At 40.1% G+C, this 12,976-nt stretch overlaps 1 protein-coding gene across 4 annotated transcripts in view; it reads right to left on the reverse strand.

The window, feature by feature from the left end:
* Window positions 1–12,976, reverse strand: part of SYTL2 (synaptotagmin like 2) — a 63,026-nt gene that overhangs the window by 29,418 nt on the left and 20,632 nt on the right. For all 4 annotated transcript variants that reach the window (XM_063325796.1, XM_063325779.1, XM_063325787.1 and 1 more), the window contains 2 exons: window positions 4,885–5,033; window positions 2,015–2,150 (listed from right to left, as the gene is read on the reverse strand). In XM_063325796.1, the coding sequence (XP_063181866.1) occupies window positions 2,015–2,150; window positions 4,885–5,033 (285 nt within the window). The remainder of the gene's footprint in view (window positions 1–2,014; window positions 2,151–4,884; window positions 5,034–12,976) is intronic.

Consider the following 12,976-nt stretch of genomic DNA (forward strand, 5'->3'; position numbering starts at 1 on the left):
ATCCACAGCTTCTCTGGGCAACCTGTTCCAGTGCCTCACCACCCTCACAGCAAAGAATTTCTTCCCAAGCAATTAAGCGCCCAGCCACATATTCTAGATCACTTCCTAAGGTCCACTTCCAACCGCCTCATAAATCCTGGACTGCATGAGCTTGCTGTAGAGGGAAGATCTTGAGCTACTGGTGAGAGTATGAGCACAGGTGAACAAGGCATGCAGGCTGACTAATTCCTGGCACAATTTGGGGCAAAGGGCAGGAAAGGTCCTGGACAATAATTATCAAGCTTTGCACGCCTGTGACCTGAAATAAGTCATCAAATCACCTCAAGTTAAAGACCACAATCAGTTTTTTTTATATTCCAAACAATTGCCAACATGTTCTTAAACCTCATTATGTTATATATTTTTGAAGATGTTGCCCTGGCAGTTTATGAAATGTATTACTTTTTATTAATCACACAAAATCTGTGGAGTTGTAACGGTAAGAATAACATTATAAGGCTGTACTTCTTTTAAAGTATCATCTTTTCCTAATGTGCAAGACGACATGCAAAATACTCTAAAAGATATATTGAACAGCAGCATGTCTTGTGCTGTCCATAAAGAAATAATTCCTTAACAATACCCTGAAGGTAAAAGCCACCTATAAAAAAACAACCCTACATTCAGTAACAACTGACTCTGTCGGCATTATCAGCCAGCTTGGCAGGGGGCTAAGCTCTTTGTGATAAGCAACATTTATCACCCTTATTGTACAACTTAATTTTTTGGAAAGTCTATAACAAATTGGTTTATTTGACCTTTTTGCAGCATGATTTCAGATGCCGGTAACACAAATACACCTCTGAGCTCACTGATAATGGTACGTAAAGGGTAAGAAAGACCAGAAATGCAAGCCAGAGTTGTTAAGACTTACACCAACCTTTGGCGCCATTCATCGTGAACGTGCGTGCTCAGTTTGCAGACCACGAAAGTGAAAGATTCGACTGCTACTAGACAGTGTACAAATGCATAGTAGGAGAGAAGCCTTGCTGCAAAGAAAACAGATGACGTACAGAGAAGGACTTAGAAGACAGACAAGAAAGTGAAAGGTTACAGAGCTTATCAATGGCACAACCAGAAGTAAAAGAGTCATCATAAGAAGTAACTCTGGTTCTTACCTCACTCTGTTCCCTGAAAGCATGAACAATAGCTACCTGTGTTACACCCTGGTTCTTCTTTCCTCAGTGGTGTTGAGGAATCTGGCCATTTAAAGACACTTCGTCTCCACCTGCTGTCACCCTGGCTAAGAGATCAGCACTTTCCTTTTCAAATGCAGACTTTGGGAAAGCTTTTCACACAGGCTTACTCTGAATGGAAGCCTCTTCCTTCTAGAACAACATTTATTTTTCTTGGTAGAATCTGACTTATTTTCCCCAAGTATCCAAAGATTCTGGTTCTTTCCGCCTGAAATACATTTGGTCTCCTTAAAAAGTCTCAGAGGTCTTAAACCATGCATCCCAAAAATCTGGAAAATTCTAAAGAGCAATTTCTCTGATTCTTCACAAGATCCAAGTTTAAAATTCAAGCTGAATGGTCTCATTAAGTGACTGAAGAGATGCAGAGGTTATTGCCCCCCTCTATTACTAACTGCAGAGGACTGATCATGGCCAGCCATTCCATGTCTGACGAAAATCCTGGTCTCATGAAATTGTGACATGAGAACGTGTGTGGGACCACTCTATACACCATTGACAACTTTTTCCTTGAAAAGGAAAAACTTTCCTTGAAAAGGAAAAAAACCAAAAAACCAAACTTTCCTTGAAAGTTGTTCTGCATTTGAATGTAGAACAATTAACAATGCATGACTATGATTTATCAGCCTTTCACATGCACAGATTCCTTGGGCAATTCTGAGGAAAAATTAGATGACCTTTGAAATAAGAGGCAAGTACAATATTTTGGATGGAACTTAGAGCTCACAAGTTTCACCAGTCCCGATATATACACAGTAAGTGTGATTAAACAGACAGCTTACCTTGAACTAGATTTCAGTTCTTCTTCTTCTTGATGTTCCACAATGCCATGCAGTTCTGGTGACACAAAGACTTCTTTATTAACGTTGCTCACCCAGCTGTTCTTTGCTTTGTTTGGTTTGTTCTGACTCACTTCAGCTAAAACATGAAACAAGAATATTGTTGTCTCCCATGTGTTCATACAGGATTTCTTAAGCAGCAATTCAGTCCTACAGCTATTTCAAAAGTCCATTATACTTGAATTGTGTATAGAAGCTGATCTGGTGACTTCTGAAGAATATTTTTTTTTAATGCTGCTAGAATGTCACATACTGCTCAGAATACTTCACTCTTACTCCAGGTACATCTGCTTTAGACCTTAAAGTGATCCTAAATGGAGAAGTTTTCTACAACCCTGGTAAAGGCTGATCCTGTAGTTCTTGCAGCTAGATAAACATTGAAAATTCAACCTTGGTGTCCTGAGGAAACAAAAATAATTAAACCATAGGAAACAGAAAATATGTTGAAGTTCAGTTACTCAAGTCAATTATTCCCTTCCTACAGCAGTAAACTGGAAGTTGGTCATAGCTCTCACTTAAGCAGGTGGCTAATCCCTCATGCATAGAATTGCCACATGAAGTTAAGAAGGTAAGTATAAAAAAACCCCAAACAAACAAAAAGCCCCACCTAATTTAGCAAATGCAAATACATTTGCATTTCTTTCTGGGGTGGGACAGAATCCTATTGTGATAATCCCTTTCAGAGTCAAAACATTATTTTACATTATTTCCTCTACTGCTTTTATGCACTTCTCCAACAGGTTAGAAACGAAGAATTTCTTAGCATGCAAAAATAAGCAAGATTTTTATTCTCATTTTTGCTATCCATAACTGCAAGCAAAAATACCTTAACATCTCATGAGCCACTGAACCCAAGCAATTGCACGTAGTTCCGAATGTGTCAGTATGCCCCTTTGTTCAAGTAATAAGATTGGGAGTTGTTAACCTCCCTTTAAGATAACACGTCTCTAAGTACTTTCCTTTAAGCTATAAGTTACTGAAAAATTTAGGTAGAATTTTACAGCTGATTTTCATAACCTTCAAGTCTAAAACCAGCCAAAACCACAAATGCTCCCCACTAACCACCTATGAATTTCTGCATTCTGTTCTGTTTCAGGCCTTTTCTTGTTAACTTGAAAACCCCAAACCCATCACGTGCAGTAACCCCCAACTCAACCAACCCAAACTCATCTCTGGGAACATAGGAATTGAGAAGATGCAACATTGCAGGATTAGACACAGGAAAACAAGGTAAAGTTGTAGTTACAAAACCTATAGAAAGTAGCCAGCTGTAATCCATACACAGTATTGAGAGAAATACCATACTTGCTTCACTAGCACACAGCAAAATCCCTTAACAGAATTTAAAAAAAAAGTTACAAATACCAGTACAATCCAGTGAGAATAATAAGAGTCTTGCCCTTTTAAGTCAAAAGGGTTTAGTAGAACTAGAGGAGGTTAAGAGGGGATAGGGGTCAATTTCTCTACGAAAAAATTCACTTTCTGTACAAAGAATGACAAAATAGATCAGGACTCCTCAGATTAGAAAGTCAGATGCTGAGACATTTATAACAGAAATCTATAAAATCCTGTATGCTATATTATATATGTTTTTGTGAATATACATCAACTGTTTACTTTCTCTCTCGACGATAACGTTAATGGTGATCAGTTCAAAATCAGAAAAGGAAATGGTCACTTCTTCTGTGGAAAACCTTCAATTTAAAATGCTGAGAGAGAGGACATGGTGAATATTAAAGAGGCATGGCTTTAAAGAACTCCTTAAACAAATTAATGGGGGAAAAACTAATCCAGAAACACCTCCTCTATTTCAAAAAAAGTCTGAGGTGCAATTGGCTGCAGGCTGGTCCTGGCCTTTAGAGCCTAAACATGCTTTAGGCCTTTAGAGCCTAAACATGCTGCCAGGCTCTCCCAGAGGCAGGGTGACAGCTTTTGGTCTGGTCCAGTAGAGCAGCTCTTATGTTCTATTCTTCTGTTTTGTTTCTCTCCAAACAAAAAAACGTTTTTACTTCTGATGTTAAACACAGTGCATTATCTTCCCACATTCTATTTTTTTTAAATAGGAGTTTCAGCATATAACATCTATTATCAAGTGAGCACCAAGCTTGTCAACGTTACTTAGTGTACACACAATATACTACGACCCTACCTGTACTGCTAAATTAATGTCTGCAACTGTTACCTGGCACATGAACACAGCTGGCTTTAACAAACATTTCTAACAGATCATTTGAGGGCACCCACCATGATGTGGGCAATGGTGGGTGCATTCGAAGGTAATGCGGACACAGGATGCCAGTTCTAGCTGCCAGAGCTCCCGGCACCTATATTTCAGAAGTTACAACCACTAGTTCTAGCTCACGGTGCCTACCATTTCAAATCAATTTGAAGCACCTTTCATGTCCTTAAAAATAAAAACATAAATTAAGCCTCAGAGGTCTCAAACTAAGCACCCAAAATCTTGGAAATCCATACTAAAGAGCAATTTCCTCAATCTCTTGATTCTTTGCACATGCCAGGGTAGCTCACAGGGCCTCAAAAACGGGCATGAGAATGCAGTCCAGGAGTGCAAAGGGCTTTTATTCCTACACATAAACACAAGCCAGTCCCTCCTGTTAGTCATCCCACAGAATTCTCTTTAATACACAGCACTGGAAAGCTTACACTCTAAACTACATGGAAATCTCCCTTTTGCATCATTTTCTGCTTGCAGAGATAGCAGTATTTCTTCTTGTATTTCACAGACAATACTGTCTAATATTAGCTAAGTAAGAGCCGGCCTTTCCAAAATAAAATATAAACCAAATGCTTACCAAGAGTGGCAGGCTTCCGGCGCATGGAAGCTCTAATAATATCTGCTCCATGTATCTTATCTCTGTGCCTCTTTGACTTTGCTTCATAAAACCATTGCCCACTCATATTCTTTAGCTGAACATCATCTTTGACTTTTTCTGGTAAATGCCTGGGGAGAGGAAAAAAAAATAAATTGAGCAGATGAGATACATACAATCTACTTACCTGTTTGAACAGAATAAAAGACAGATTTTTGGGTTCTTTTGGGGGGGAATTGCATTGGGTTTTTTTTTTTTAACCCTGTCTCACCATGTTATTTCCATCTTCCAACCTGTTACTCTCCTTATTTAATTATGAAGGACAACAATGCGCTGGAGAGCGAAGATCCTCAGCCCTGTTACCCTCAGAGCATCAGTTGAAATAACTCTTAAAATAAAAATACTTTGCTATGATAAACTCTTAAACTCTCAAGCAGAGACAGCCCTGGAGAAGTCCCCAGTAACAGCAGATCTTGACTTCTTGCCTCCAAAGGTCAGTTTTCCGAGGTTAAAATTGAGATAAGGTAGCAGGGCAGTATAAGGAATCTGTGCCAGAATTAAGTTTCTGTCTATTTTGGGGCTCAAAAGATGCCTTTTCAGGCTGTTCATATGGCACACTACATTCACATGTATCTATTACACACACACTCCAAAAGTGCACTGGAAAGATGGTGATGTTTTTTCCATAGGTTACACAAAAATCCTTACACGAATAAAAGTTACAAAGGAAGGCAGCATCAAATGGAAGAAACAACAAAATAAGTTTGTGCAGTTTTTTAATCTACATGTATGCATCACAGCATCTGCAGCCATTTTAAATACTATGAAGCAATTTTTTAATAATTTCATTTCAGGCTTCAGGGTCACCCTGCTTTTATGAAGCATACTTTAACAGAATACGGAGTTGCTGTGTGCAATTTGAAAGGTTGCTTTCTTTCCTCGTTAGGCATATAACACATTAGGCATATGCTTATACATAGCCTGGAGACTAACCTGCAGACCAGGAAAGTTACTACATAGATTTAGAGAGTACTTAATCAAAAAGCTCAAGTCAGGTTTCATCTGCCTCCTCCGTTTATGTCCTTTCCTTCAGCAAACAAGGTAATAACAGAGCCCAAGGGAGGAATCAAAACAAATCAAGTTACTCAGACACTTTAAGGCTAAATGCAATCCACGTTGCTGGGGGATGGAGCTATCTTCCACAGACAGATCCTTCCAATCATAGAATGGCTTGGGGTGGAAGGAACCTTTAAAGGTCATCTGCTTCAACCCCAAGGCGGTTCATGCCAGTTTTATATTGCCCATGAGTTTAGCAGAAGGAACTTCTAGCGCAATCAAGTAGCTATGATGACAGACCTTTTACTATAGGTTGCAGATTTGACTGTCAAGTACAGACAATTGTTTGCAGAGGAGAAAGGACACTGAGCCAGTCCCAACCACCACACTAAGATAGGCCATTCTCACCTATCACTCAACTTCTCCTTCATCCTTGTACGACCAGAAATGAAAAGGCTTATTTGAAGGCATCAGCTATATTAGAACTTGAATACTGAAACTCTTTTTTGAAAGTACTGTCAACAGTCAGTCCCTCCTAGGTGTATAAACAGCTCCTCTGTCCCGAATCAGCCACACACTGAGCCTGCCGGGAGTCGAGGTCACCATTAGCATTTTTAATGCCAAGATTCAACAGTCCATAGCATTACTGGGCCATTTAAAATTTGGCTATCCCTCTTCCTTATAACTGTGCTCTTAGAGAAAAGAGCCAAAATACACCTTCTCATGTGCTGCAAGTCTTCCAAGTTGGAGCATGAACACAGCAGTAGCTTCCCTCTGTCCTCAAGCAAATATATTACTCAGGTATGAGCCAATTCCTCATTGCTCAGCCAGTTTATGAACACAGACAGCAAGAATAGTGGAAACATGGCACGCAAGAACTTTTTACACAGATGATTGCCTCTCCCTTTCACCTTCTTTCCCATGTATTATTTGCCTTCTCAGAACAGATGCTCCTTAGGGCTAGGGACTGGCTTTTAATCTGTTTGTACAGCCTGCAGGGCAGAAGAGCTCCGACCCCAGCTAGTGCTTCAGGGCAGCGTGACAACACATGGCAAGGGAGGTTCTCTAGCGGGAAGGTACTGAATCACAGCACAAGTATTCAGCGCTGTCACCCTGTTTGATTCAACCCTTTTACCCCAGACACTGCTCACTCCTTTCGCCTTTGTATTCAACCACTGAAACTACGGCGTGGGAGACCTTTACCTCTCAGCTGTGTCAGCCTACTTACCTGCTTGTTAGACTCAGATCTGCGACCGAGCAACAAAACATGAGCAGGACAGAGACAGAAGCATGGATTTTTCATAGCTCTAGACTCTTATTAAATGTCACCCGTGGCCAACACATCCATCATTTTGGCTGAAAGTGAACGTCAGGTACCTGCTTGCTGCCTATGGAAATTATTATACCTTAACCCCACCAGCTTAACAGGCCTTCTAGATTTTGGGAGATAACTATGCTCGCTAAACTAAGGTATAAACGCACCTTCAACTTCCCCAGTACTTCCTTCACAAGTGACCCATGTGGCTGACAGGGCTTGTATGGTAAGAAGCGACAGAAGCTCACAGCAGCTGACTTACAAACTAATTCTTTTGCCTTCTCTTCTCACCTTGATAGCACTTGACCTTCGTTAGCTTGGCTTACTCTCTTCAAGAGAAGTATTTAGCCTCTCAGTCCCATTTTTTGAGGAACTAAAAGCCTATTCCCAGGGACTCCCCAGCCACAAATAAAGCAGCAGATTTCCATTATCAGAGCAACAATTGGTTCTATGCCTTGGTAGGGAAAAAGGCTGTTAAGAAGTCTACGTTCGCCAACACATCATAGACTGGTTGCAAAAACAGCTGCTGAGGTTGCAAATGGGAATTTTTACAACGCTACTTGAATTGTCAAGGCCTTAGCAGTAACATCAAACTGCTTGCACCGTGTGGGCCTGTTTGACTGCTAGGCATTAGACTTAGATTGCGCCTTACCTTAAAAGGTACTGTGGGGAAATCAGACTACAGCCATGGTTTTCCAGTGCTACATACATCTCCCAGCACACCACAACAGGATCAGAGGCCAAGAGTTGATTCTACAGCAGCTCCCCAGTCAACAAAAAGCCTAAGTTGTCATTACGTTATTTTCCTCTTGCTGACCAAAGAACTAGTAGGCATCCAGAATAAGATTCAGATTGCAGGCTCAGTTGCCAAGTTTGCAATTAGGAGAGAATGCAATAACAGCTTTACATACGATGTGAGCACGTATTCTGCAGTCCCTCAGTGGTCTGTTAAAATGCCAGTTAGCCTAAGTTGCAGTTTTCAGAGTGAAACAGCCTGAAGTTATAATAAAGATGGTGCCTGTTTCTTCTATAAAAGCATTACACTCACGAAAATGAAGGTACGTCGTTAAAAGGAATTCACTTTAAAGTCCTATTTTAATAAGCCAACTTTACTTAAACTGATTTTTCCTCCATGCCTAGGTGAAACATTTTTGATGGCAAGATGACAAATTTCTCATCCCACTAGGGCATTAAGTAAAACCAGAATTACATGAACTGGGCATACAAAACAACTGTCTAGCACTCTGCAGGCAAACAGAAAATCTACACATGTATTAATTGGGTTGTTTCTCCCCACCTCCGGAACATCTGATAGTGGGCTAAATCACATGTAAGGCAGGAAATCTGCTCTGATATAATCAGTCCCTGTCAACCTTCCTATCAGCAAATCCAGAATGGTTTATCTTAAGCTTTGTAGGCTACTGTAATAGCTCATTGCATGTTAGGGTGAAGTGATAATGACTTCTGTTTCTTTTTTTTGCAACAACAGTGTCTACGTCCCTGTATCTAAAACTGTTGAGCTACACTTCCTCAGTGTCCCTTAATTCCCTCCCCTGTACCCCCCTTATCTAGACTTCAAATTACAAACCACCACAGGATTTGCAAGATGTGACAACTGACATCTTAATAACTTCTTTTATTGCCTTATTCCTCAATCGACAGCTTAAACTGAGCTCTTCAGACAGGAGAGCGCGTGTGGTGCCAGCACATTCTGGGCCTTCTTGTGACAAACTAAGAAGCATTTAAATCAGGGTCTATTTTGGCTCAAAGAGAATGATTCATTAGTGTCTCACACCCCTTATTTCTGAACATATGAAAAAAAAGCATCCCAGGGACTGGTGGCAAAATAAAAGTTTTTTAAAGCCTGATACCACTACCTTACCTAGAAATTTGCAGATGCAAATGAAATACCAAATGAGTGGAGAAGGTGGAAGGAGAGAGAGACTTTTGTGGAATTTATCCTCAATTCTATTTGCTGCAAGCAGAACAACAAACTGCAAGCCAACAAAAAGAAGACAAAAGGATTTAGGTTCCATGTCACCTACCAAACACAGACAAGAAACTTTTTGTAGTATCACTCATAAAAGAACAGGAGTAAAAGGATACCAGACCAGGCATTATAAGTGTCAGACTTGCCGATTAGATTATTTTTTTTTTTCTTCTTTGAGAGTGGGAAACAGCCATAAAAGGTTTACAAGGCAAAAAGAGTAACTGTTTAAACATTCCATGTTGCATGAGCATGTCTCGTTAGTCTGCACATATCTAGATAAGGTGTAGGAAAAGAAAAATCCTGTTCTGGCATTTGTTAGAGAACTATACCCAAAACATTTATAATGGGCAGTCCTGAGTTGGGAATATGGATTATTCCTTTTGCATGGTAGCTGTACATATATGGTTTAAGCAATAAAGCGATATAATTTTAAACGAGTTGAGGGCTATACTAGGAAGATTAAACCAAAGCAAAGGGTTTACGCAACCTTTCCCCATCCTTGTCATCATGATACCTCATCAGCAACACCTCTTTAATTCTTGCCTTTGGGGTCTCTTTGGATAGCAAGGTCTTCAGTAAGTAGAAGTAGATGGAGACATGAGAAAAAGGCAGTCTAGTTCCGTTTGTGGTCCTGCACGTTCTTGCATTTTATGCCTATTCAGAAGTCTGGGCATGTTAGGTCTATTAACAATATCCTGATGAATTAATCTTGGCTAGCATCTTGCCTTCGGATCCTTGGAGAACTAACTAGGCTGTAGTCAGCACAAGTCTTGATGACTAACAAGACAAACTGACATTTATTCTGAAGTCAGAAGGGAAGACTGACACATCCAGGCCTGGAGCGTTGGAATGAGAGACTTACATGCTCGTAGGTGGGAGACAAATCAATTGATTTTGGAGAGGAAGAAGCGAAAGCAGGCAGCTCTGTTGCCCATTGAAGTATGGTCTCCACCAGAATCTGGAACCAAAACTATGATCCCAACTTCTGTGCTGAGCAAGCGTCTGTGAAACACACTGACCAGATTAACCCTGCTATACATCATTTCTTTCCTAGAAGATGGACACTTGTGGGGCATCAGACTGGCATGTTGTCCCCGTATTTCATTTAAATCATATGTTACATTCTGAACTGAAAACACAGTCCTTTGTTTTTACATGCTTTTCAACTACGTCACCTGCAGTTAGCACTCAGACTTATTCTCCTATTAGTAGTTGCACTGTCAAGTTTGAAGTAAGCTTCATTTCATAAGTAAAATGTTATAAATCATGTAATTAGATACTCCCTAGGCAGACACACAGAATATGTAAATTTGTTTAGGCATTTCTTACTATATGGAAGCTTAACTTTATTCCATTTAGAAAATCTGTAGCAATACTGTTGCGGTTACACGGTACAGGCAGTAGGAGTCTTTCGAGGTCTGTCAGCTTCCACTTGTCTCATTTCTACAACAGCTTTCCACAGTCTAGTTTGTCTGCTTGTTTTAAAGGATTTGCATAGAGGCTTCCCAACAGCCTCACCTCCCTCTTTATACACAACCCATGTAAGCCTGCCATGGAAAAAAACAAGCAACCAACCCACCCTTCATAAGGAAGGAAGAGCTATCCTGTGACAATACACCTTTGGTATTAGAGCCAGCCTGGAGAGCAAGAGCAGAGGTTGCTAGAAAGTATGTGAATTTGCTCACAGGTTTTGCTCAACACAGTGTTCCCAGTACTTTATAGGCTTTAAAAGCAGGCGTATAAAGCATAAAGACAGCCCTGATCAAGTGACAACTTACAGGACACATGCAAGCAACTAAGTGAGCAGAAGAGCCTGCCTCATAGCTTTCTTCACACTACCAGCAAGGGCATCTCCAAGAAATTGACGCTGTGCTAAAGAATAGGTTGGACTTCAGGATTTCAGGAGAGCTACACATCAAGACTAATCTACTCTGACGACAAAGGCTTCAGTTTGGCACTCAATACAGCACAGTCTAGGCACAAACATGTAATAGAGACATCTTACCAAGATAGGATACTTATTGAGCACTCAATTTAGAGATTAAAAAGCCTTACTATTATCTCCTTTTTCCCTTAAGCACACTCTTCTACCATACAAAATAAGCTCTATCCACCCTGCTTCACTAGCTGTTCCAAACAAGCATCATCCAGTCAAATAATCCATCTGCTAGAACAAGTTAGCCATTGACACTGGGAAGAAAAGGTATCAGCCCAGTATAGTCCAATGCCATGTTTGTTACCAAGACCAGTAAGTAGGGTCTCTTCCTTAAACCCATTTGTCTCACCCAATTAAGATGAAAACAGTCCTACTTTTCTTACTAGCTCTTCACAAGGTAGTTCACTGTTACTTTGGTCTGACGAACCTGGCAGAAAAGCCCTCTGGAGGATATATCCCCCCTTATTTTTTTCCTCTTTGCAGTGACAAATGGAGACTCAGGCGAAAAAGGAGTTTGCTCAGAACAGGTTTTTAGGTTTGGGTTTTTTTGGGTTTGTTTTTTTTTTTTTGTTTTTTTTTTGTTTTTTTGAGATCTTTGTGTTTTTTAAATATATCTCTGGAGAACAACAACCAACCACGTCATGAAACCCACAGCCTTTCTTATGTCAGTTGGCTTTGTTAAAAAGGATAAATAATGGCATGCACAGTTTGCTAGAGAATAAAATTTCTCTATTTCCTGAACAGTCACTGTATTTGGAAAGTCACATTTGGTGCTAAGCAATGTCCACAATGGGGAGTTAATCCAGAAGACATGAGCTTATCCTTTTCCACCCAGACAGATGCATCTCACAGCCCAAAGATGAATGTTCTCATCTGCATGTATTTAGGTACTTACACACCTGAGAAATCAGCAACTGAGAGTGACACTTGATAATTTGATTTTTGACAAATGTCTGAGAAATCCTGCCCTATTAACACATTAAACCAAGCAAAAAAAAAAAAATTTAAACTGCTAAAGCTAAAAAAGAAAAAAAATATAGACCAAGTTTCATTTATTTGAAAAAAGGTTGTTGCTGAATTGACATGCTGGGTCCCCTCTGTCTTTGGCAATGGAAAATGCCTCTCAACTGCTTTCATTTCATGCAACCACTACACGAAGCCAAGCAAAGGAAGGAAGGAAAGTAGGGGCAGCAGGCAAGTCTAATCTTATCCTCAAGCTCCTTTGGGGAAGTACTCCAGGTCGTTCAGTGTGATGGAGCTCCTTCTCCTTCAGCTGAGCTGCCCAGCTAGAAAGCAATCAGTCAACAAAGGGCACAAGCAAAGAGTTTACAGGACATCCCTGATTTGGCTGAAGGCAATCTCCAAGCACACGCTGTCACAAATACACTTTGACCATCCGCACATTATACTTAACTAACAAGTAAGCCCATTAAAAGTTAATTAGAAGTCCCTGGTATGACCAGGTATATGATTTCAGAACTAGTTATAGAAATAGCATGAGTTTCAATTAATAACAATTAATTCCTTTTTCTCCTATATGTCTGAACAGCGTGTGAAAGCAGATTCTCTGTTTGACAAGAGCAGATACTAGGATCTCTCAGTTTGAATTTTCAACAAAGGAGTTCAAGCCACCCAATTCTTAGTGTCTTACAACAAATCAACCTACTGAGATTTTTTTGTCACTAAGGGTAGAGTTATTTTGAGTTTAAAAAGCTTTGCTCACATTGTAAGCAAGCTCCTTGTTGACACAAATGTATGACCTAAAAATTCAAGAATA

The sequence above is a fragment of the Chroicocephalus ridibundus genome, chromosome 1 (assembly GCF_963924245.1).
Source record: "Chroicocephalus ridibundus chromosome 1, bChrRid1.1, whole genome shotgun sequence".
NCBI classification, from domain to species: Eukaryota; Metazoa; Chordata; class Aves; order Charadriiformes; family Laridae; genus Chroicocephalus; species Chroicocephalus ridibundus.